Below are 27,027 nucleotides of genomic sequence, written 5' to 3'. Positions count from 1 at the left end.
GGTCAAAATCGAGGGGTTGAGGGTCTGTCTTCCCTCGCTCACTTACTGAAGTGGAATGGACTTCCAAAATGGCGCTGGGGATTCCACCGAGGGGGGAAGTGCTTTGGGGAGTTAGGAGTGGATGTTAAAAGTGAAGTGGAACGCAGCCTTGTTGGATGAGCTGTTTCTCTTGGAAATATGTCACAATGCGGAAGTAAAGTTGGTCGCAACTTCCAATTCAAGCCGACTTTAAGGTGTTTACATGATGCTACATTTTGTCGGCTTTTTTAGCATAATCGGTGTAAGTTAATTTTTATGGAAGAATCACTGTCACATAATTTCTCTGCTCATCTGATGTCATCTCTGCTTTGCTCCTCCAACGAAATAGTTGAAGTATTAATAGAATACAAAATACGATTTTTTCCATTCCAACATTGCTGTTGTGTTAACCACAAAAACATTTGAGTTGCATTATATTACATTATTAGTTATATATATTTATTTAGTTCAATCACAGCTTTATGGGATTAATAATCACAATGGGCCATGTAGCGTAATCCTTATCTGGAGGTGTGAAATTACCACTAACACACAGAAACGCCAAAATAAAAGCTTTAAATGGACGTATGCATTTTTACTTAAATGTTACACTTGTTGGGCACATAAAATGTCCTGGAAAATTGTGCCTTGAAAGGAGTGGTCACCCTGTCATAGACTCCAGGGATCTGAGCCATATCTAGGTACCAGAATATCATAGCGTCCTGGGGTGGACTCTTTTCACTTGGGCCAGTAATTAACTACTTAGCAACATCTTTGCAACCACAAAGCAACACTACAAACTTTATAGTTTCATTCGTTTTCCACATAATGTAAAAAAAAAAAGTGGGGGGGAAATCCTTGTTATTTGATTCCTTCTATTTAGTTCATTGTTGACAAGCGTACAGCTCAGATCTTTTCAAATACAGACATTATAAACATTATTACTGTGCTTAATATCTCTCATCTCTAAACTCATTTGATAGATTAGGTCCAGTAGTGTGTTGGGCACATGATTGATTACCATTCAGTTTTCTTTGGTACTTGGATGAACACATTTAACTGATGCCAGTGGATTGGTTATGGGCTTTCAGATATCAGTAAAGACCCATAGAGATTAAGGCAGGTCAAATGCGTGTGGAATTGTTTGGTTTATGCACTAATGGAAAAATAAATACATCCAGTTAAATATATATGTAAACCGTTATATTCATATTTAAATAAATAATACATCTGGATCATCAGCATGTATGAAGGTGATGTGGTGGTCCTGCAGAGTTTTAGATGTACACAGGTTGTTCCTGGGCGGTGAGCAGGCGGTACATGGCTGCTGGCATAGTCTTCATATGAATCTGAGGAAATATGAATTCAGCATCAGCTCTCGTTATAATATACACTTTGCGTCTGACAGAAACAAGCACCTTTGGGTAATTTGTTTGTTGTTAGATAAAAGGCTTTAATACGATTAAGTGTTTTTCCTGATACTATCAAGTGAGTTTTACCTCTCCCACAGCGTTGGACAGGATATGAACGATCTTCTCATGAGGTGTGGCCACAACACTCTGACCGTTGATCTCAATGATGCGATGACCAACGCGGACCCCTCCTCTCTCTGCAATTCCCCCTCGCATCAGACTACAGATCTGGGAACAAAAAACTCAAGCGTTTTTAAATGGAAGAAGTTCTTTTTAACATGACATCTTAAAAACACAGCACTCGTGCTGAAAATCTAAAAAATCTAAATTAGGGCGGGTTACTCAAAAAGGGGGTTGCAGCAACTCCAAAAGGGGTGTCAGTTCAACTCATGTTTAGGGTTGGGAAAGTCCCCGCCTAAGTCTCCTCTTGTGGACTTAGGAAAAAACATACATGTCAAAATCTGGATATCTTGTAGGTTTTTTCCCTTAACTGAATAATGTTTTGAAAATTTGAATATAATTTGTGTCTTGATACAACTGTGTTCTGTTAAACTGTATTCGTTGCACTGCGTCTAGCAGTTTTTTAGAGCAAGAACACAATCGGTCTGAACTCAAATATAATTTGAATTTTGATCATGTTTTAGTGATAAATTAGAATTTTGTTTCTCAGCCGCATTGATAACCCTAATACCCACAATGCCATTCTGTACACTGAAGCCCAGTTGATATCGGAGGTCTGGTCTGCGGATGAGGACCATAGTCACAGGAGGACACCTGACAATGTTCATTTTAATCCTGCATTGAGACTTCAGCCCCTGGACACAGAAAAGGTCAAAAATACAACCAAATTATATCACTATGAGTTCTGATGTAACACTGAGTGACATCTAGCTCGGTTCCAAAACCTAGTGAGCTATGATCTGCCTAACTAGACTGCATTTTTAGGTTGTGGAGCTGCCACATAAGGTGCACACACATATGTATGCATTGTAAATGAAAAAATGTGAGCAATATAAAAATTATCATAGTAAGGGGCAAGAAAAAGTTTGCGAACCCTTTTTAATTAGCTAGTTTTCTGCATTAATTGCTCATAAATGTGACCATCTTCATTAATGTCACAAGTTTAGACGAAGCACAATGTGCTTAAGCTAACAACACACAAACAGTTATAATATTTAATGTCATTATTGAATGCCTTCCATTAAATATTAAGAGTGTGGGTTGGGAAATGTATGTGAACCCCAAGGCTAATGACATCAACAAAAGCTAATTAGAGTCAGGGGTTGGCAAACCTGACATCCAATTAATTAAACAAGATTGGAGGTGTGGCTTAGAGATAATTTTACTATAAAAAGCACAAACATTTGCAAAGCATCTGCTGAAGTGGACAATGCCTCGCAAAAAAGATATCTCAGAAGACCTACGATCAAGAATCGTTGCGTTGCGTTGCGTTGCGTTGCGTTGCGTTGCGTTGCGTTGCGTTGCGTTGCGTTGCGTTGCGTTGCGTTGCGTAAAGCTGGAAAGATTTACAAAGTTATCTTGAAGAGCTTATATATATATATATATATTCATCTGTCCACAGTTAGACATACTGTCTATAAATGGAGATGATTTACTAATGTGGCTACTATCCCTAGAAGTGGCTCTCTAACCAAGATAACTTAAAGGGCAGACCACAGAAAGCTTGGTGAAGTAAAAAGAACCCTAGTGTGACAGCTAAAGAATTGAAGGAATCATTGTAACTGGTTAACAAATCTCTGTTCATGAGTCTACAACACAGAAAATATTAAACAGGCATGGTGTCCATGGCAGGGCACCACTAAGGAAGGATTTCCAACAAAACATATGCTACATGACTGATTTTTGCCAAAGATCACCTTGACACTCCACAATGCTATTGTGAAAATGGTTTTATGAACTGATTAAACTACGGTTGAATTGTTTGGGAAGAACGCTGCAATACGTATGGTGAAAAAAGGGCACCGTATACCAACATGAAAACATCATCCGCATGATGAAGTATGGTGGAGGGAGCATCATGATTTGGAGCTGCTTTGTTGCTCCGGGGCCTGGATGTTTGCCATCATCTAGGGAAAAATATATTATCAAGGATTATGTCAGGGTGGCTGTGCAGCAGCTGAAGCTCAGTATAAGTTGAGTGATGCAGCAGGACAATTAACCTAAACATAGAAGTAAATCCACTATAGAATGTCTTCAAAGAAAATCCATCTTTTGCAGTGGCCCAGTCCGAGCTCAGACCTTAACCCAATAGAGATGTGGAATGACCACAACAGAGCCGTTCACACCAGACATCCTAAGAATATGGCTGAGCTGAAGAAGTTCTGTAAGGAAGAATGATCCAAAATTCCTTCTGAACATTGTGCAGGTCTAATCCGCAGCTACCAGAAATGCATGGATGAGGTTACTGCTGCCAAAGGAGGATCAGCCAGTTATAAATCCAAGGGTTCACTTACTTTTTCCACAGTACTGTGAATATTTATTGAGATGTGTTCAATAAAGACATGAAAGGTTATAATTGTCTGTGTGCTCTTCGCTTAAGCAGACTGTGCTTTGTCTTGGTTTAAGCAGATTGTGCTTTGTCTATACTATGTGTCACCGGAGTCAAGGAAGGACCCAAGATGTGGAGAGAAAACGGAGTCAGTTTATTTACACAAGGCAGTAATCAAACAGGCAGAGAAACCAAGATCGTCCGGCACCGACTGCAGTGGGGGTGAAGAGCAATGAGGAATCAGAGCTTAACAGGCAATGAAGGGGAGTGGTGGAAGCCATGCACTTGACTGGAGGTAAGGTATGGCTGGACCCAACAACAACAGCAAACAGCAGACCCGCTGGGCACTCCGTGTTAATTTTAAAGTTGAAGTGCGTAACTTTTTTTGTGTATGCTTACAGCATATGCATACAGTCGAATGCTCAAGCCTTTCAAAGTATACTCCTTTTGACCATGTTCGTGTACACTCTCTCTGTAGAAACCTTCTTTGGGCTTTAGGATGCTGCTGTAGAAGTTAGCTGCCTATGTAGTAAACAGTAAAACATTTCACTAGGCTTTGGAACAGGGCTAATATGTTTTTTCAGAGAGATATAATAAACATCAGAATATACAATGTAAAGCAGAACATATGAATCGTACTTTAATGATGCTTTGACATGTTGAGAGAGGCAGTCCAACCAGACTAGTGCCATTAACAGTCATGATCTGATCACCGATGTTCAATCTTCCAGACTTTGCTGCAGGTCCACCGTGCATCAGACTGGCGATGATGACCGTAGGGAGAATGGAGCCCCAGCCCGACTCCACGATCACCACACCCAGAATCTCACCTTTCTGTTTCTCTATATATACCTGACACAAACACAAATCCTAAATATTGATGGATTGTTCCTCATTGGAATTCTAACATTATCTCATTTGGATTTGAAAGTTACCGAAATACATTGTAGAAGTTGCATTCCAATATTGTGTTTTAGTGTCTATCCACATGTAAACAATTTTTACATGTGCAAGACCAGGCTACAGTTCATGTCATATATATGAATACCAGTAAATACTAATGAGATCATATTGGAAACTAAACTTCTGCAAGGACACTAAAACTTCTACGTAGAAATATGACTTGCATATTTTCACTTACGTCTCTACAGTTTTCAGACTTGGAGAAGTGAATGAGGTCGTCGTTGTACATATCCTGAGTGTTGAGCAGGTCACTGTACTCTCTCTGGCTCAGGTCTTCTGGGTCAATGCCATTGGCTCTCAAGAACTCCTGATATGCAACGCTGAAAGCCTGACCAATGGACTGAGCAATCAACTGAGCCTGTTGCAGAGAAAGAGAATGCAAGAAATGACAAGAACAAGAATTTGTTAATAATTTGCAAACATCCTTTCAGGAAGAACATGATTAAATCATCCACGCACATCTTCTGATTCAAATACATGGCACATCATCTTGTACTGGCGTCGGTCATCTCGCACTGGGTTTGTGTGTTGCGTCTCGGTGGTGTCTAAGTTGTCTTGTGCGCTCTGAGAGCGAATCATCTTCCCGCGAGCCATCAGCACAATCATGTTCCCGATGTCAGCTATATACGAGATGGTCCTCAGTGGATGGTCCATCATAGTGTCCTGTCAGAATAAAGATGCTAAAGTTTAATTTGTGTCAAGGTTGTAGACTTACAGAACCAGATTTTAGACTATTGGCATAATGTCAAGTTGATTTATTCTGTCTATGTAGATTATTTTTCCCAATAAATTTCATATTGTTTTTACATGGACTTGTATGGGACAGGTTTATCTGAAACTGGTGATACCAAAGAATAGGCTGATGTGGGGAAAAAGCTAATAAAATTCAAATAATAGCTCAACAGACTTGGTGTGTGAAAACATCAAAGTATGTAGACTTTGTGTTTGTCCAAAAGTAATAAGTACCCAGTAGTGGAGTCTAGGGCAGTGGTTCACAACCCTGTTCCTGGAGGCCCACCAACACAGCACATTTTGTATATCTCCCTTTTCTGACACACCCAGTTCAGGTCTTGGAGTCTCCACTGACGAGCTGATGAGTTGAATCAGGTGTGATTGATTAGGGAGGTATGGAAAATATGTAGTGTTGGGGGGCCTTTAAGAATAGGTTGGGAACCACTGGTCTAGGGCCCACCTAAAATAGTGATGATCTGTATGGCCGCCAGAACAATGACTAGGCTTTTGACCCGAAAATTTGCAATCTACTAACGCAATGGCTCAGCACCATTGAGCGAAGGTTTTTTATTTTATTTTATAAGTGTACAGAGATTCTCTCTAAACATGCACGGAACTGCGGGAGGAGCATAGATGGCACAAGCAAGACAGACAGTCCGACTAATCTGATCCACCAATCAGAACGTTCATTTCAGACGCAATTTGATATTTAATAACCAATCATATTTCCCATTTCAGTAAGGGGTGGGACATTTCCAGCTCTAATGGTGCGTTCACATACAACGCGAATCGAGCCTTTGCGCGGCGCAATTACACACAAAGTCAATGCAAAGACGCGAATTCGCCGATGTGGCGCGATTGAACAGAATGGCACGAAGCAAAAACGCAAAATCGTTTCATTCGCGTGTTCGCGCGAGTTGAAAATTTTCAACTCGAGCAAAATATGTGAATGACGCGTTGTCGCGAAAGCCAATCAGCATTGAGATTGTCCGGATGTCAATGACGTACTGACGTAGTTGCAGAAGAAATCAGGAAAAATGTGTGCGAAAATGGTTGTAGCAGTGTGTAGGCTCCCGGAATAGTATGACACAATGTCAACGTATCTGGGACTTCCACAAAAGATACAGAACAGTAATCATTGTGATATCGGCCATGGTAGATGGCGGAAAGATAATTTGTCGTAGAAGCCCCTCCTCCTGTCCTTTTCCGGAGGAGAAGGGGGAATACTTTTTTTTCCGCGTTGTATGTGAAAGCGCCATAATGCTGTTGCACAAGCATCCCTGGAGTAACCATAATTTGTGCTATAAATCTATTTCCCTGCTAAACTTAAATAAATATACATTTGAATTTAATTTATGCAATTAAACTTTGTGAAAATACAGCATGTTATTGCACCCATGCTAGTTGTTGATGCTCTTTGAAGATGCTGGACAACTGTCGTGTATTTATATAAAATGTATTCTTTTTTTTGTGTTTTTTTTTTTTTTTTTTGCCTTTTACTGCTGTCGGTGGTGCTTGATAAATTCACAGTATGCCCACCTCTTCAGACACCACTACATCAATGTAAGTACCCATTATTTCATGGATGCAAAATTCTGTTTGTGGATATCTAGTTTACTTGCTCCTAAGTTTGTCAAATGAAACCAATTAAAGATTTTGAAAGGACTCATTTAGAAGCTTGGTACTTTCTAAACACAATTTTCTACCTTGTGTAAACAGGACCATTTCCAGGCAAACTGGTGCACTCTGGTGTGTATATCGATACAGATTTCCAGATTCTATTAGATTCTGATTCACTAGATCACATTTTTGATTCGATTTAATTAGAATCTGATTAATTTGGATATATTTAAATTATAAAATCCATTTTGCTTACATAGTATATGAACTATATGTATATATCTGTACATATGAATACATATGAATATGATTCTCAATACCAATTTCAATTCCAGAACAAAATACTAATTTGAGTAAACATTGTTTCAAGTGCTCAAGAAATTATTCAAGACAAGTTAACAGTCAGTAATAAAATAAGAACAAATAAACAAATTTAAAGTAGGGCTTTTGATTTAACACGTTAATTCAGTGCAATTAATTATATAAAAAAATAAACAATTACAAAATTAAGACTGTAATAAAAAATATGACTTCCATTTGAGTAATTCAAGCATGTAGTACCACCTGATTTATACAGGCAGAGAACAAACCTCAAGACCGAGAGCAGACAACCCAAGATGGGAACACGCTCTTGCGTACAAACACCGCTTGATGGAGCGAAAATAAGAAGGTATGGATCTCAGGACGTTTTTTCTATGTTTAAACTTTGTTTTTGACACTGCGAACGAAAATCTGTATCTTTATTATGCAACGCAACCGAGATGCTACAAAAGTGTACATTGACGCATCCTTAGACAAGCACTTATAATAAATCTCAGACCGATTGACGAATTCAATTGCAAAATGGATTGACTCGAACCGTAGGCCAATGATTGTCTTATGTTCAATAATATGGAAATAAACAAGATATTGCATTCTAAAGTACATTTTTGTATTGTCTTTTTTAATCCTTCACTTGTGTGCCAAAATAATGTAATTCATTTTATTTATCTGTATTATAATTTTTTTTATAAAAAGTAAATATTGTATTGATAATTATTTAAATATTACTATTTATAATTATTTAATCTCTCTATATTTTTTCAGCAAATATTAATGTATGTGATTAATTGCGATTTAATTTGATGAATTAATCAGCATAACTTGTAATTCATTTGATAAAAAATTGTAATCGATTGATAGCCCTAATTTTAAGTAATAAAACAAATAAAAATAATAGAACAAAGGTACAAATTGGGAAAACAGTGCTTGAAGTAAACATTCAGAAATTGAAAAAAGTAAGCTAATGAAATGTCACAAAACTACTTAATTCAGAGTCTGCATTTACACCATCTGAATTTTTTTATACAAATCTGCTTTTTTTTTTGTCCTGATGTTTACATTAATTTTAGACTTAAATGACTGTGTTTATATTAATATCTCATGAAGACGGGTATTTTCACAAAATTTTGAAGTGTATTTGACCTTTTAGGGGCATTACCGCACATAAAGCACACAGATAAGTGGCCTGTCAGTGTGCAGGTATAAGGAAATAAAAACTGATTTTTAAGATTCTCTTTATTTACTGTATATATTTTTTCTCTCTCTACTTACTTTTCCTTTGTATCATCAAAGTAATTTTGTGATTTTGAGAATCAGGATTGGGATTGTTTAAATGAAGATCGCAATTAATCTGGATTTTTTTTTTATAACAACCCCTTTAGTGACAAACATATGATTTCAATAAATAATAATTATTCCTGTAAATACTGAAATTAAGGATGGAAAGTTAAAAATTACTATTTATGGAAAAGAGTGACCAGTTACATTCAAGCTCAACATTACATTACATTCAAGTACAAAAATCAACCATTCCTCCAGTAACTTCTCTAACTGTGAAAAGTAAAGTAAGAGACAGATGCTTATTTAAAGTGCATATTATCCACGTACATACTAGAGAAAATGCAAAGTGAGACGAGGTGTGTTGTGCACCTGTGTGTAAGCACTAAGCACTTTGATCCTCTGTGTTGATATAAAGAGGTCCACTTCAGTGCTTGATGGCGGCCCACTCTCTGTGCTCTGCTGATACAAAAACAGAAGAAAAACAGTTATTCTTCTTAAAATAGCACATAAATTCCTGGACTAGCCAATACATCACACTCTATGAAAGCAGAAGTTTGCCACAGAGGTGATGAGCATCAAGAGATGATTTTAGGTTTCAAATGATACAACACACACACACACACACACACACACACACACACACACACTAATAACGGCAAAAAATACATGATACTATGAAAACAAATATTTTTCATATTAAAGACCTGCTTGTCTCTACAGGAACAGACACTGTACCTTATTTTTGATTTTGGCCTGTTTCTGGGCTGTCTGCTCGGCAAGGAACAAATTAAAAACAGAGACTGGTCAAAGAAAGCCTACAAACATAAACGAACACGGTGGGGGTGTCAGATGCAAAGTGATAGGAGGTGATAGGAACGCCCAAATGAGATAAAATAAGATAGTTTGGCTGAAGGAGGAAAAGGGTGGGAGGGATATCAGGGTAAGGAGTCTTATGTATTGTGATAGGCTGAATGTTTGTGAGAAACGCAATAAAAAGTTCAGCATTAATCAGAGTGACATCTAGAGCCCCAGAGACAAAAACTGACATCTAGAATCAACTAGCTGTCACTCAGGTCTATTTGTTAACAAATGGACTGTAGATATCCAAGATATTTGTGACATGTTTTTCTGACATAACCCTAGATAAACTTTTGAAACCAGCATCTCACCAGAATAATTTTTTGGTACTTTAAACAAATACGGTGTACTTTGGTGGCCCATGGCATTTCAAAGACACTTGGCAGACATTTGACTTTTGAGTTGTGCCACCTATTGTACAGGTATGAATTGGTTGACAACTAGTATTGTTGTGAAAGTTATTAGGTCCTTAGGTCTTAAATAGGGAAAAATTTATTTTCTGAAATAGTTTTGTGCTTCCTCGCTATTGTTTGCGTTCCTTCACAACAAGTTTTATCCATTTATTCCTTCACAATAGCTTTATCCATACCTGTTGAAAATTAACCATGGTTTTACTGCAGGAACCACAGTTCAACTATGGTATTTGTAGTAAAACCATAACCACAAAATGTACCATGGTTTTATTACATTGACCATATTTAATCAAAATATTTGTAGTAAAACCATAGTATCAATACAGGAAAATTAAAACCATTGTAATACAAAATCTTTCTCAGTCCTACCGAAAAACATGGTTATTACAGATTTACTATAGTAACACCATGGTAATTTGTGGTACAAAACTATGGTTCCTACCAAAAAACATTAAAACAAAAATAAACCATGGTTTTATTGGATAAAACTGCATTTCACTTTATAGTCTGTCACTTCGATGCTGCGTCAGTAGCTGATGTAATGGGAATTCCTCCCAGGAGTGACCATCTCTGAAGCCCTTTAGAATCACTCCAATCTCATTGGCAAATGGCACTTGGCCATCTTGAAGCTCAAGATGCTTCGCTCTCAGCTCCCATTTTTTCTGAAAGCTAAAGCCGCAACCCTCTCCTCCCAATATCCTTCTGTGGCTCTGCGGGACTGCAAGAGCAAGAAAAGAAAAGATGGGATATAGAGCGGGGAGATTTTGAGAAGATTCTTTTGCTCGTCCAAGCCTTGCATGTCTCCTCTACTCCATATCAAGCAACTCTGCCTGCTCAGTGCGCCCGTGACGAAATGTGCCTCACTATTGGTGGAAATTATAATGAGGGCAATGCTATATCGCTGGCGATTATCCCTGACAGGCCCAACTGCTGTTTATTGCCTGGGCTGAGCCCACGCTGACACAGTGCTCACTGAGATTGATTGTGTTTGTTGTTGCAATATCCTCCCTATATCCAGCGAGTACAGGATAGACAGCAAGGAGAGTTTGAGGATGGTTTGTTGTCGGCATGAGCTTTGCATTCCTCCACTTCTCCATCTAAAGCAGCTTCACTGGTTCAGTTGTGCCCGTGGCAATTTGCAGCCCAATCTGGCGTACTGTGATGGTGAGGATGTCAGGGAAATGTATGCGCTCAGTTGAGGTGCTTACCCAAATTTTCCCCGTGGGCAGGCAAAGGCAAAGTGGCCTCTGGGACATACATGGGGCTTGAAGTTCAATTGTTAAATTGTTCACCGTTTACCCCACCGGTGCTGTTCCTTTCAGAGCTGCATGAGCAGCTTATTATGACTTGAAATTCTCCATATTCACTGAGATTTAAGGTCTCTGGTGCTACCTCCATTGCAGTGTTTTTTAAATGTGATGTGCAACGAATGGGAGCTTCGGCCAGTAAGATCTCTACCCAGGATATAGGCAATTCTATGGGTGGCTCGGTGTCCTTGGAGTGACACCCCTGGCTAAATTTGTCAGGAACCCTCTTCTCACAATCCCTACCCTCTTGAGCCGGGAACAAGATCATCTCCCCTACCAGAAGCATGCTAATGCCCAACACGAATGACAGACCTCGTAATGGCTGCACAAGGCCCACTAGCTTTAAAGGCAATAGTCACAGAAGAGCCTCTGTGTCGGCTTATCGTGGGCCTCCAGCTGGGTACCGAGCATGGTCGTGCAAGGCTATGTGCTTCCGTTCACGAGGCAAGCGCCTCTCTTCAATAGCAGTTTGTCTTCCACACCGACGGTGCCGGATATGACGATCTTTACCCTCAGAGGTGCAGTCTCTCCTTTGCAAAGATGCAATAGAGAGAATACCAGTGTAAACCAGTGTCATGTTAATGCTATGTGCTAGTAGCACAGGGTTATGGTATACAATTCCCATAGCGTTAGCTACTGCCGCAATGTTGAAGTGACCAACTTGCAAGGGAACGTCTCGGTTATGACTGGTTCCCTTGGTTCCTTGAAAGGAGGGAAAGAGACGCTTAGTACGCTTCAGGCACTACTGATTTCTCGCTGTTAAGGGGCCGATAGATGGCTCCTAACTTTAGTCAAAAAATCCTTATGAAATTGCACCATCTGCCAATGACATTGCTGTGATTCTAAAGGGCTTCAGAGATCGTCACTCCTGGGAGGATTTCCCAGGGCATCAGCTATTGACACAGCGTCTCATTCCAACATTTCAGGGTACCAAGGTTAAGCCGCATTTTCACTGCATCCGACAAATGACAGACAATACATCAGAAGTCATTCATTTCTAATGGAGAGTTGTGCAGGGGCTGCGTGGAGTTTCAACAACCTTCGGATGCGACATTTTCGGATCCAATTTGAGCTTCGGCTGCGTTGAAATAATTCAAGTTGAGCGACTTGACCATATACGACCGCCTGACCAGATGTGATGTATTCATTCAAGACTAGAATCACAAAGTAAGAAATATGGATTTTGTCCTAAACTTTATTATAAATGCCTGCTACTAATGTAAACTTACTGTATACTATACATTTAAAATCAGATTTCCTATTTGCTGAATTATGGTTGTTGTTGCTGTTAATTATCAAAATAATAACTATAAAAACAGTATTAATAATAATATTAATCATAAATACTGAGTGAATATTTAGCATGAATTTTCAAACCGTTGATAGCTTCTCCCTAATGAATAAAATGGAGTGGTGGTGGCGTAGTGGGCTAAACCTTATAACTGTTAAGCAGAATGTCGCTGGTTCGATCCCCACGGCCACCACAATTGTGTCCTTAAGCAAGGCACTTAACTCCAGGTTGCTTCGGGGGAATTGTCCCTGTAATAAGTCTACTGTAAGTCGCTTTGGAAAAAAGCATCTGCCAAATGCATAAATGTAAATGTAAAAGCCATTGTGGGAAAAATGACAGTTGATCATGACTGCCACTAGGGGGAGAAATACAACAGTTATGTGAATTTTGGATACAGTGGATAAGTTAATGTTTTCCATGTACTGTAGCCTGTTGTCAGGACAGTATGCATCTCATATTTAAATCCTCCTCTAAGCACTGGCCCCATCGGTGTGGGCGGTGTCCAAATGTTCGCAAATAGTATACTGTTGCTCAGCCTTTTTTTTTACTTGTTTTTGGCTCACAGCAAAGAACAAAAAATAACTTCACTATGAGTATTTTAGAGCTTTTCCTTTCATCCCTGTAACTCATTCTGGCATTTTTTTTTCTTCTAAAAAATATAAAATATATACATTTTGTCTATGTAATGTAATGTGTACATTTCATTGGCTAGAAAATTACAAAAGCACAAAAATCTGGGTTTTAAACTATATTTAGAAATATTAAATATTTTGGTAACATGGCTGCAAACATGGCAAACTTCTTACAAAATGAATAGCAAATAAAACATTTAATCCAATATTTAGTTAAACCCCCTTTGATTATTTGAAAAAGTTGAAAAATAAGCACCTCCTTTCATTGACCATTAAAAAAAAAAGAATAATAATAAAATAATATATATATATATATATATATATATATATATATATATATATATATATATATATATATATATGCAGTATCTCCCCTCACATATATATATATATGAGTACAATGAGTACATTTTTGTAAATATTTGATTATATCTTTTCATGTGACAACACTGAAGAAATGACACTTTGCTACAATGTAGTGAGTGTAAATACTTGTATAACAGTGTAAATTTGCTGTCCCCTCAAAATAACGCAACACACAGCCATTAATGTCTAAACCGCTGGCAACAAAAGTGAGTACACCCCTAAGTGAAAATGTCCAAATTGGGCCCAATTAGCCATTTTTCCACCCCGGTGTCATGTGACTTGTTTGTGTTAGAAGGTCTCAGGTGTGAATGGGGAGCAGGTGTGTTAAATTTGGTGTCATCGCTCTCACACTCCCTCAAACTGGTCACTGGAAGTTCAACGTGGCACCTCATGGCAAAGAACTTTCTGAGGAACTGAAAAAAAGAATTGTTGCTCTACATAAAGATGGCCTAGGCTATAAGAAGATTGCTAAGACCCTGACACTGAGCTGCAGCACGGTGGCCAAGACCATACAGCGGTTTAACAAGACAGGTTCCACTCAGAGCAGGCCTTGCCATGGTCGACCAATGAAGTTGAGTGCACGTGCTCAGCGTCATATCCAGAGGATGTCTTTGGGAAATAGACATATGTGTGCTGCCAGCATTGCTGCAGATGTTGAAGGGGTGGAGGGTCAGCCTGTCAGTGCTCAGGCCATACGCCGCACACTGCATCAAATTGGTCTGCATGGCTGTCGTCCCAGAAGGAAGCCTCTTCTAAAGATGATGCACAAGAAAACCTGCAAACAGTTTGCTGAAGACAAGCAGACTAAGGACATGGATTACTGGAACCATGTCCAGTGGTCTGATGAGACCAAGATAAACTTATTTGGTTCAGATGGTGTCAAGCGTGTGTGGCGGAAACCAGGTGAGGAGTACAAAGACAAGTGTGTTTTGCCTACAGTCAAGCATGGTGGTGGGAGAGTCATGGTCTGGGAATGCATGAGTGCTGCCAGCACTGGGGAGCTACAGTTCATTGAGGGAACCATGAATGCCAACATGTACTGTGACATACTGAAGCAGAGCATGATCCCCTCCCTTCAGAGACTGGGCCGCAGGGCAGTATTCCAGCATGATAATGACCCCAAACACACCTCCAAGACGACCACTGCCTTGCTAAAGAAGCTGAGGGTGAAGGTGATGGACTGGCCAAGCATGTCTCCAGACCTAAACCCTATTGAGCATCTGTGGGGCATCCTCAAACGGAAGGTGGAGGAGCACAAGGTCTCTAACATCCACCAGCTCCGTGATGTCGTCATGGAGGAGTGGAAGAGGACTCCAGTGGCAACCTGTGAAGCTCTGGTGAACTCCATGCCCAAGAGGGTTAAAGCAGTGCTAGAAAATAATGGTGGCCACACAAAATATTGACACTTTGGGCCCAGTTTGGGCATTTTCACTTAGAGGTGTACTCACCTTTGTTGCCAGAGGTTTAGACATTAATGGCTGTGTGTTGAGTTATTTTGAGGGGACAGCAAATTTACACTGTTATACAAGCTGTACAATGTACAGCAGTGTTATTTCTTCAGTGTTGTCACATTAAAATATATAATCAAATATTTACAAAAATGTGAGGGGTGTGAGATGTGAGATACTGTATATATATATACATATATATATATACATATATACATATATAATCTTTTAAGTGTGTCAGGCCCTATATTGTATCTTTTTGTTGAAAAGTAACTTTTGTGTGCGCATGTTTGTGCTTTTTCTAAAATGAGAACAGACAGGAACGACTAATAATTAGTACATCAGTGGAAACCCCAATATATTTATATATATATAACCATGTGATCCTCACCCGGACGCGGCTCATGGCCTCCTGGGCTTGCTGCATGCGGGCACTCTTAGTGGGCGTTCTCTCTGACAGCAGCTGAGTGGAACCCAGGTAGTTTGCAGCAAAAATTATGCCGTCAATCAAATCCTCAGGGTCACATGGCCCTGGAACTGTGGAAAAGTCACACCATATGCAAACACAAAAATCGAAATTGATACACTGCATTATATTTTTGGGTTCATTAAGATTTTTTCAATAGCAACAGTTTCATGACCATTAAGCACATTAAACATGATCACACAGTAAAAATGACCTGCTAATTACGAATGTTCATGCACCCCGAAATCGACCCAATTCTTTTACTGACAAATGCCCTCCCCCTCAGACATTTCTGCATCAATTCAAATGTGTTCATCTTATCCTGAGGCACTACTGAAAGCACCATGTAAGCAGTCTACGAGACACAGGTTCTAGTCCCATGGAAACCAGGAAGTAATTGCGTTTACTTTGAGACACGGGTTTGGGTCCCGTGGAAACAATTGAGTAATCATGTTCACATAATAGTGAGCATGATTCTGAGTTTGCATTTTTGCTCTAAAATTACATTTATTCTCCACTGACAGGTAGGTTATTAAAATATGCACTCCTGCTGACTATATTACATCATTAACAACTAAAAATACCGGAACAGTGTCAACAACACTTCCACCTTAGGCCACTGGGGGCAGTGGTTCTAATTTCAGTCAGCACAAACCAATTTCAGCTGAAGAACTTTCGACCTCTAGTCACCGAATAGTTCACCTTGTAGTCCAAAAACCCAGAAGAGAATACACCATGTGTTTCCTCTGGATTTTCCTATGTATTTTATAATGGGGGATTTTTGAACTTATGAGTAAAATAAAGTCTGTGGTAAACATTACTTGACGATATGTGGATTATGTTTGTTCTACAACATGGGATTTTATAATGGGATTTTTGAATTTGTGAGTAAAATAAGGTCTGTGGTAAACTTTAGTTGACAATATGTCGACGTTTTGTTCTACAACATAAATTACACACAATCATACCTCAAATGTAAATTTTTAAGCCGTATTGAATTGCATACTTTTTTTAAAACCACACAGTGGCTTCAAAATTCACATTTGAGGTATGAAAGTGTGTAATTTATGTTGTAGAACAAAATGTCAACATATTGTCAAGTAAAGTTTACCACAGACCTTATTTTACTCACAAATTCAAAAATCCCATTATAAAATCCCATCGGAAAATCCAGAGGGACGTTCCAGTGAACCCATTGTGAATTAGACTTCTGAGTTTGACTACAAATTAACGTAACATCTGAACAGCTCTAGTCTCAGTGTGATTAGTCTTGGCATGTTTTACCCACTGGGAGTAGGAGATGGGGTGGTGCTTATTTGTCATGGAAACAATGTTTAAGTGGTCCAAACCATAGGCTTCATTTTGTTAAGCAAAATATAATTTCTTAATTCTTTCTTTAGATATTTTGTTAAATTATATCATGTTTTTGAAAGGGTTTGGGATAGTCACCCAAACAGCTTATTTTAAAACAAAAGGTATTTGTACACTCAAAACATGTTAAACAATAGATTATTGAGTTCTACTTGACAGGTGTCATAAGAGCTTGATTTACTTGAACTTACCATCAACATATGTAGGAAAAGGGGCAAGATTTCTTCTGGACTGTGAATCGAAAATATAGTATTGTTGCAATTACAGTAAACATGCATGGAATAATGAAAATCAAGAAGAAAACATAAATAGGTCATCTGCAGGTCAGTTATTCACCTCTTCACTTGGTACACTGGGGCTGATGTCAACATCCTGGTCCTGATGATGGACTCCAGAGGATTCTGCTCCAAGAGGAAGTACAGCATCTTGAATCGGAGCCTATGAAAATGAGAAAAGAGAGTGATGAAGTGACAAACATTTCAATGCTGATCCTGAAAAATGGTGCATACCAATAAATTCTGACTCAAATTATAGTTTACTATAGTCTACTCACCAAGTACTGTGGAGAAGATTGTGAGTGCTGAGATGGTGATGGTGGATATGACTCGATCTGAGGTTGATTCTGAGGATGGCACTCCTCTAAAGGGCTCACATCCTGTCTCATCACCCACACTGGCTCTTTGGGCTTGTCGGGTGTGTAAGGTGAACGCATTGTCTTGGTCTTCACCTCCTCGATGGCTTCCTTAATGTCCTTAATGGCCAAAGAAACAGCGTCTCCTGTAGCTCTGCAAGACTCTGTAGTTTGATGCTGGGTTGGAGTGGAAGACTTGTCAGTTTTCTCCACAGTTTCTGTCTGTAAGTCAGGTGAAGGATGGGTAGATTCAAATTCCGCTTGGGGCAGGGCTTCCTGTGAAAGGCTTGCCGAGCGCGAGCTCTTCCTGACCCGGGATCTGCCTCTCCTTGAGCTTTCGGCTTCATCTCCTGACTGTTCATCATAGTGGTGGAGCCTGGACCCCACTGAACTATGCTGAGTGACGTCTTCCTGTGAGTCACAATAATCATACTCATATATGGACATGTTCTGGTTGCTCTTAAAGGTTTGATATTCCTCAGGCTCTGGGTTGGGCTCTATTAGGTCAGCCTGGTATGATTCAATCATAAATTCTGTTGGAATCTCTTGATAGGACTCTGAATCTGGACTTAGTTGTGAGTATGAATCACAGCATGCCTCGGGACTAGAGATTGAGAGGTCCTCTTGGTGGTCTTTAAACTGGTACCTACAATCAAGTTCTATTTCCTTACTTGGGGAAGTGTAACTTATGTTCAAATGTGTAGGGTTGGACTTTGGCTCAGTATTGTAGGTTCGAAGTGACTCGGTGAATGTTTGTTGAGACTGGAAAAGAGATTTGTTCATTATCTGATGAGTAGATGTGTCACACGGGGGAACGTCTACTCTTAGAGGGCTACATTTTTTACTTTCAAGACGAAAGACACTTTTTGAAGCAATCTTAGCTGAAACAAAGACCTGCTCACTTTGCTCAGTTAATTCTCTTGAATAGTCTTCTTGTTCCTTTTTCTCTTTTAATTCCTCATCACCAAATGTTGATTCTTCGTATGGCACCTTCTCCAACAGTTCCATTGAAGACTCTGGTTGATCTGTATGATCTGGTTCATTTGGACATTGATCAATCTGTGTATCAAATGATCCGGAATTGTCTGCACTGTCTCCGGCCAGTCTATCAGTGCTGAGTTCTTCCTGAGGAGATGGAGTCAACATACCTTGAGAGGAATCTTCTGGAAATAACGTTTCTGCAACTTCTTCATTTTGAGAAGGTTTTACCACCTGATGTTCTTCCTCTTTGAACTGCTGTCTATATCTCTGTTGATGGAGTCTTTCTCCACTTTGTTGGCATCTTGCTGCCCCTGGCTTAGGCTGTTGGCCAGCTTTTGCTTCTGTATATACACTCTCAGTCCGCCTGCGCTGTCCTTGACTGGGGATATGCCGTCTATGGTGACGTGGTGGAGCTCTGCTAGATCCAGACTGGTTAGTTTGGTGATGGTAGTGATGATGGTGATTATGATGGTGACCTTGGCCTTCTGCTTCTGGATTGTGCAGCTGGCATGGCCTCCATCTTGGGCGACCTGCCTCTAGAGCAGTCCCATTAGGTTGTTTGCTGCGATGAGGCGGAGGACCCTTAAGACCAACATCCTCTGGTTCCTCCCTATGGCTCATGGCTCCCACTCACTGCTCATTGTTTAAATGCTGCTAAATAGCCTGAATGACACACAAAAACATTTGCACTTCAGTAAAAGCATTAGTGTGAAAAGTATTATTGTGATTTGCAAGAAAAATTAAAAATAGCTTGCCAATCCCTGCCTTATGATTAACCTAGCAAAGTTGACAATTATCCTTGATCTTCTGGCTTTGCTATGCAACTATACAAAAAGTCACATGGCAAAGCAGTTTGATGGGTTGCCACTTACAAAAAAAGTAGTGTGATAGTACCACTGTACAGAGATGGTTCAGACTGTAATACTATGGTACTTTGATATATGATACTGAATAATGACCATATTCATATTCAATGGTATTTACATGATACTTCAATGTAAATGAAAGAATACCATGGTACTACATACTATGCAACAAACATGGTAATAATAATGGTATTTTCTGGTACTTTTTTGTTAGTATCATTTTAATCTAAAATGTGTCATGACAAAATAGCTCTGACTAAACAAGAGTTGTCGCTAAAACGTCATGACTCACACTTAAGCTAGTAGATTAGCATCTTTAATTATTCTGTTCCAGATTATTAAAGTTTGATTCTCAAAAAACTGTCAAAAATGTCCTGGTCCTTTTTTACTCCAAAATCAAAAGTAAGCCTATTTTAAGGGCCATTAAGATTTTCTTTACTTTGTGACATTTTATGTCATTTTACCCCCCAGTTCTCATTACCACAATGCAAAAAATGGGTCTTTATGATATTCTTATTACCGCAATATGAAAAATATATATTATATAAATTGTAAATTATGTATATATCATGGTAGTACTCTCTTAGTACTACAATAATTGTTTTTTTTGCTGATTTAAATATTATATATTGTGGAACAAATGCATATTTTTTTCTGTAATACACACACACACACACACACACACACATATATATATATATATATGTATAGTGTATATATATAATCACTACATTTTAAATTATTTTTATTTGGGGGCCTTTCCTGGGATATACTGATGTATGTGATTAATTCAATGAATTAAACTGCATAACATTTATTCAATTAATTTTTTTTAGTCGATTGATAGTGATTGATTAAAATATATATTTTTAGATATTGCAGAGAAATTTTAATTGAGGAACATGTTTTAACTCATATGCATTTGGTTTGTTTATAAATAAGAGAAGATAAATGTGAATCTCTTTCATGTACTGTATACAACAGAATTGCACATTGCATTTCTGTTCCTGCCCAGAGAGATGGTTAATGGGCAGATGGCCTCACCACAGGCAGCCTTCTCACATCATACTCCACCAGTTCTGGAGTTCAGCACATTTATTTGTCAAACCTACCATGACAACCCAAAGCCAGGGGATTTACCTCCCTATTAACCCAGAGATCTGCCACTTTCACCATGCAACCTCTCTGTATTGTTTACAAATGAGAGCATTCATGCATGCATATAAGGGTCATTTTACAATTGCAGTGGCAGATGCTCTCACTCACTTTCAGATGGTGTAAAGTTAGCTGCAATGTACACAATTCCTATTAAAACTATACACACTGTAACTTTACATAGTTTATTGTGAATCTATTGAAATATATTCAGATTTTGAATGATTCGTGTGGTGTTACCCTGTTATGATGCTTGAAATTAAAATGACTTTATATATAAAATATAAATAATTACGTGATATTAAGCATTTTTCTGTCTGTTATGTCTTCCTCCTTATTAAAAAAATATATGTAATAATGTAGTGAAGTATTTTATAAACTAGCATTATAATTCAAAAGGGAAATGAGTGAGTATGTGGAAAATAGTTTGATCACTGTTCTACTGTCGACAAACATTATAAATGTTATCTCTGAATCACGTGACTACTAAATATTTGATGACTAAAATCTATTTATGCGCATTGGACTTCTTCCCAATAAGCAACGTGCCTCCATTCGTCTTAGTTTTAGACAAATATCTTTAAAAACAAACGTGTAAACATTGCCCTTATCATATCTTACGAATCGCCACGATTATTCAGCAATCGAAGCATTTTTTCTGCTGCTGTCACGTACAGGTAGCTGACCATATGGACAATTTCGTGCCATAAAATTATAACCAGGTGATTTATTTTATAGATACAAACACGCAGTAAAATATAACATACGATTTAACGGTTTGTTTTGTAAACTTTATAGAGCAGATAAAAGTTAAAAGTGTGTTATTCTTTCATAGTAACGGGCCTGCGCTATGGCAAAGACATCCATCCCCGATGAATTTATCCGGCAGGTGCACGTACGGTACGAACCATTACAGTCATTAAAAGACGGCATACAGTGGCACTCGGTCGGCTCTTTACAGTATCATTCATTATATGGCTTAATATTGCTTGTCCTCGCTTACCTGTTATGAAAATAGGCGACGAAGAAGCTCTTCGGCTTTCCTTTGTCGGTTGTTCTTATCAACACATTTGGATTATGCGAGCTCCGTGCCGGATCTCAGACCCCTCCTTCAACATACAGTGACATCAAAGCGGATTATACTCCATTAAATACCCTCCCTGCCCCCAAACCACGCCGCAACAAATCATACCATCTGCCTTTTGATTTTGGATCACTTACTCTTCCTATAGAGAGCCATTGTGTTTTTATTAATATGTTCAGATTAAATTTTTCTCAAACAAAAATATTCTGTATTAATATGTTCAGATGTTATTTTTCTCATATAAGAACTCGAGTCTCTCTGAATTTATTTTCTGTTGAATGTAAATAGATTTCCCCCTGTGTCCAAACCAAACAAAACCCGATAACGCAGTGCTAAATCCAGTAAAACGTATAGCGCTGGGTAGCCCCGCCCACAGTGAAATCTCATTGGTCCAAAATACCGCTCAATTAGGTGAATCATAGCGCTGGGTGGAATTGTGTCTTCGCCAGTTATTTGGCGGCTGGTTAGGTAAGTTGACACTGTGAATAGACCACAGTTCAAGTACAGTATTTAAATTGGAGTACTTAAAAATAAAGTATTTAAATCACTATCCTTAAAGTAATTTATTAATTGAGTGAGTGAGAGAGATATCTGAAGCTGCGTCAGATGCGTTTAAATTCGAGTCACGTCGCGTTTAAGTATGCACTGCATTTGATCAAGAACGAAGCCTACTTCTAGTTAGTTAATAAAGTACGTTCTTTAACCAGGTGAGTGGTATGAATACACTCACTGAGCGCTTTATTGAGAACAATTGTACACCTACTTATTAATGTGATTATCTAATCAGCTAATCGTGTGAAAGCCGAATCATCCAGATATGGGTCAGGAGCTTCAGTTAACCCCCCCATCTGAGGGTTGTCCCCCTAATTAAAATATGTGTATTGTAAATTATATAATATATTCTTAAAATAATTGTTTAAGAAATAAAATAATACAAATGCAAACGGGGCAACAATAAAAAAACCCTTGGTGTCCCCTTCAAAATTTGCTCTTGAAAATTGTTATGTTTATTGTCCCCAACCAATCCCCCCCAACATTTTGATGAAATTTTCGCAACTGCACGTCAGGCAATTTATTTGGACCATAGTGTTCCAAGTGCTCAGTTAGTGTATTTTGGCGATTGCTATTGAGGGGACAGAAATGCACCTTCCAACATTTCCCCCGTCGGACATCGAGAGGCCCCGCACATTCAACATGGCATGGGCCACGCCCTTTGCTTAGGATGTCCTTGTTACTAATTACTTTTAAGTTACTTTCTATAAACACTTTTCAAAGAAAGCTTTTGTGTTTCTGCTCTACAAATTCCAAATAATGTCTACATTTCCCTCTTGTTCCTTGACTTGTTAGGGGGTGCACGCCTATTAACTCTCACAAAATGCACTGCATAAATTAGTGCAATTCATGTTTTAAATGTATCCTACATATGTTTTAGAAATATGTATATACCACCAAGTAAAAATAATTAAAATGAACTAACTTCACTGAAAGTCAGTTATATGTAATGAATAAAATAAATTAAATTGTAGATGTTGTCACGTGACGTCATGCAAGGAGCGGACATATGAAAGCTGAGTTCTGCCCACTTTGCTAGTTTTTAATACTTTTTATGTACTAAACCGGTGAGATTTGATACACCCTGATTCTTAACTGTGTTATGAAGACAATATGTCAAAGAATTCAAAATCATTGCACTCTAGGGATATTAAAAGACACTTACGTGTTCAAGCTGATACCCCATACAGGGCTGAAGTCCAGGGACTACGCTTCCAATCAGAAGATGGAGACTTAACCCATTTTAAGATCCAAGAGTTTTGGTTGAAGGTTCAGAGGGTCATATGTGACATTTTGGGCACTAAAATTTCGTTTTGCCCCAGATTCTGTATTTTGAGCAATGGGGCAGTCATAAATTTGGGGGACAAACACAAAGAAAATTGTGTCCTAACCCATATTTTGATTTGCAGGCACATTATTTTAAGGGAATGGAAGTCAGATGGGGCTCCCTCGAGTGGTGTGCGGAGATGGGGAGGGTGGCGGCTTTTGAGGAAATGTCGTGCAGAGGGCTGGAGGTTCCAGATTTGTTTGCTAGGAAGTGGGGCAGGTATTTGGTGTTTTTGTGGGACACAAAATTCCTCCTCGGGGAGGGGCTGTGGAGAGAGGTTTAGATTAATTATATATGTTTATTATAAGGGCGGCACGGTGGTGCAGCGGTTAGCACTGTCGCCTCACAGAAAGAAGGTTGTGGGTTCAAACCCTGGTTGCCCCGGCCTTTCTGTGTGGAGTTTGCATGTTCTCCCTGTGTCTGCTTGGGTTCTCTCCAGGTACTCTGGCTTCCTCCCACCATCCAAAAGACATGCAGGCTAGGTTAATTGGTGTCTCCAAAAAAAAAAAATTGTAGGTGTGGATGTGGAGGTGAGTGTGAGTGTGAGTGTGAGTGTATGTCTGTCTATGTGTGGCCCTGCGATGGACTGGTGACCTGTCCAGGGTGTCCCCTGCCTTTTGCCCAATGTTAGCTGGGATAGGCTCCAGCCCCCCGTGACCCTGTACACAGGATAAGCGGTTGACGATGGATGGATGTTTATTATATATTTTTTTTTTTCCGAATAGTTCCTGGATTCACTAATTCCTTCAGAACTCAAGCCAGAAGCAGTTATTTTCCATTCCACTAAGTTAAAAGGTTGTCCTGCCTTTTAAAAGTAGAGTGCAATGAACTGTTCAGTAGGTGGCACTGTTAAACAATACTGGATACTTATTGCTCTACAAAGCCATTGTTATTTGTCCCCTTGTCCTTGAAGAGGAGTATTTTCATTCAAATTATATAATGCTCAGAAACATCAAGATCATGGAAGTAATTTTTTCCAGGATGTTTGAAAATTCAGATATTGCTACTTACTACAGTTTTTACACATCATTACACCCCTGACAAAAAGTACTTTGGTGGTGAGTGGTGCAGTGATGGTGACAGATGGTAATGCCATGGCACTTTAATACCATGGTACCAAATAACTACCATATACATGTACCATGGTACTTTAAAGAATACCACAGTATTATTGTGATATATACAGAATGTGTATATATGTACACTGGTGGCCAAAAGTTTGGAATAATGTACAGATTCTGCTGTTTCGGAAGGAAATTGGTACTTTAATTCACCAAAGTGGCATTCAACTGATCAAAGTATAGTCAGGACATTACAGATGTAAAAAAACAGCACCATCACTATTTATAATTTTTTATCAAATCTACACAGGCCCCATTTCCAGCAGCCATCACTCCAACACCTTATGCTTGCGTATTCATGCTAAATTGCTAATTTGGTACTAGAAAATCACTTGCCATTATATCAAACACAGTTGAAAGATATTTGGTTCATTAAATTAAGCTTAACATTGTCTTTGTGTTTGTTTTTGAGTCACAGTATGTAATAGACTGGCATATCTTAAGGTCAATATTAGGTCAAAAAGGGCAAAAAAGAAACGGCTTTCTCTAGAAACTCATCATTAAATCATTGTTTTGAGAAGTGAAGGCTATACAATGCTTGAAATTGGCAAAAAAAAAAAAACAACAACTGAAAATTTAATACACTACAGTCTTCAAAGACAAAGGACAACTGGCACTAACAAGGACAGAAAGAGATGTGGAAGGTCAGATGTACAACTAAACAAGAGGATAAGTACATCAGAGTCTCTAGTTTGAGAAATAGACGCCTCACATGTCCTCAGCTGACAGCTTCATTGAATTCTACCCGCTCAACACCAGTTTCATGTACAACAGTAAAGCGAAGACTCAGGGGTGCAGGCCTAATGGGAAGAATTGCAAAGAAAAAGCTACTTATGGCTCCATCCTATCATGAGGTTGGCCCACTCTTGCATTTTTCTCAGCCAATGGTATTGTGTCTTTCAACATCCCATCTGATGTTAATTCATATTATGCACCAGAGAATGTAAGCATTTTATATGTAGCTATCTATGGTGTTAATGTCAAAGTGTAATTAGCTAGCAAAGTCGATTTACAGGTAATAGAGTTGCTAAAAGTTGTCATGAGTATTTTAAAGTGTTCAGTGGATGTCATAACAACTGGAAGCAGAGCGGGAGGTTTTAAATCAAGAGTACTTCATTTATTAATTCACAAGATCCTACCTACACTGTGGACATACTGATATGTGCCTCTGTGTTCATGAAACTCCAAAAAAAAACACAGTCATTTTGACACCTCTGACCATCTTCTCGTGTCATTCACCCATCACGTTATAGTTAAGGTGAGTGTTAAACCGGGACAGGGGAAGGGGTGGTACTATATAGCCACACACACACACATACACATGTGAAAGTGTAAGTTTTATTTTATATTCAATTTACAACCTTTTTTTATCCCATTGGTATTTAATTAATAATAAAATGCTTTTATTTATTCTATTTATACTTATTTATCCTTATAATACTTATATTTTGGAACCTAGCTGAATATTATTTATTATTGTCCAGTCAAGTATATTATTATAATATGATGCTGAAATAGTGTAATTATGTTGAGGTTTTGTTTTATATAATAGTAATATACGTATTTCTGTTGTATTGACTTCTTTACCTGGGGCTTTTATTTTTATGTAACAAATGATGCACTGCATTGCCGGTATGTATTTCACATTTTACAATGTTCCTCATTACAAATCTGATGAAACGCTGTCACCTCCTCCATTACTGTGATACTGATTTCGATTTTAAATTAGTTATATTTGTATAATAACATTCAGTGGCTTCAAATGTTTGTAATTGTATGAATTGGTGAACCTGCAGCACTTTACATTCACAGTGCATGTGAACCGCTCCATGCCTGTAGCACACAACAAGAGAATATGTCACGGAGTAGCTGTGTTAACCACCACACACATGCTTGGAGCCCCATATGTCAGGGTCCCCGTTCAAGCGGCAAAACACACAAAAGGTGACGGGCTGTTCTGTGTATACATGGAAACATGTGTGGAGTAGTCCATGTGCACTGTGAAGGCAAAGTACTGCTGTTCACCAATTCGTGCAATAAAGCTGTTCAGCTTGCAGTCCAAAAACCCGGAAGAGAATTCGCCATGGGTTCCCTCAGGATTTTCCTATGTGTTTTTATAATGGGGTTTTGTTTTCAGGGTTATATATTTAATATTTGGTACTCATTGCATCTGGATGGACCAATTCAACACCAACACATCTCACCAAGATAGGAATGTTGACCAGCAGCAATCGTGAGTCGTGAGCGCACTTCCAGCATGCACGCACATACGCATGAGTGCTGGAAGGCAGCTGCCAACAAT

At 38.8% G+C, this 27,027-nt stretch overlaps 1 protein-coding gene across 3 annotated transcripts; it reads right to left on the bottom strand.

Annotated features, from left to right (window-relative positions):
- Window positions 1-1,199: 1,199 nt before the first annotated feature.
- apba1b (amyloid beta (A4) precursor protein-binding, family A, member 1b) lies at window positions 1,200-21,811 on the bottom strand. 3 transcript variants are annotated; one of them, XM_052117563.1, is made up of 13 exons: window positions 21,645-21,811; window positions 17,562-19,283; window positions 17,345-17,446; window positions 17,200-17,239; window positions 15,563-15,708; window positions 9,592-9,624; window positions 9,226-9,312; window positions 5,362-5,565; window positions 5,081-5,260; window positions 4,579-4,791; window positions 2,126-2,245; window positions 1,518-1,658; window positions 1,200-1,367 (listed from the first exon to the last, which is right to left on the bottom strand). In XM_052117563.1, the coding sequence occupies exons 2-13, from the start codon at window positions 19,239-19,241 to the stop codon at window positions 1,296-1,298; spliced, it is 3,018 nt and encodes a 1,005-aa protein (XP_051973523.1). In that variant the 5' UTR covers window positions 19,242-19,283; window positions 21,645-21,811; the 3' UTR covers window positions 1,200-1,295. The 3 variants fall into 3 exon arrangements, with proteins under 3 accessions (XP_051973523.1, XP_051973524.1, XP_051973525.1); XM_052117564.1 differs by lacking the exon at window positions 9,592-9,624 and having other exon boundaries at window positions 9,226-9,315; XM_052117565.1 differs by lacking the exon at window positions 9,592-9,624.
- Window positions 21,812-27,027: the final 5,216 nt, after the last annotated feature.

The sequence above is a fragment of the Xyrauchen texanus genome, chromosome 44, assembly GCF_025860055.1.
Source record: "Xyrauchen texanus isolate HMW12.3.18 chromosome 44, RBS_HiC_50CHRs, whole genome shotgun sequence".
NCBI lineage: Eukaryota > Metazoa > Chordata > Actinopteri > Cypriniformes > Catostomidae > Xyrauchen > Xyrauchen texanus.
Note: the sequence above shows the minus strand (reverse complement) of the source record. Positions and strands in the feature narration are given on the sequence as shown.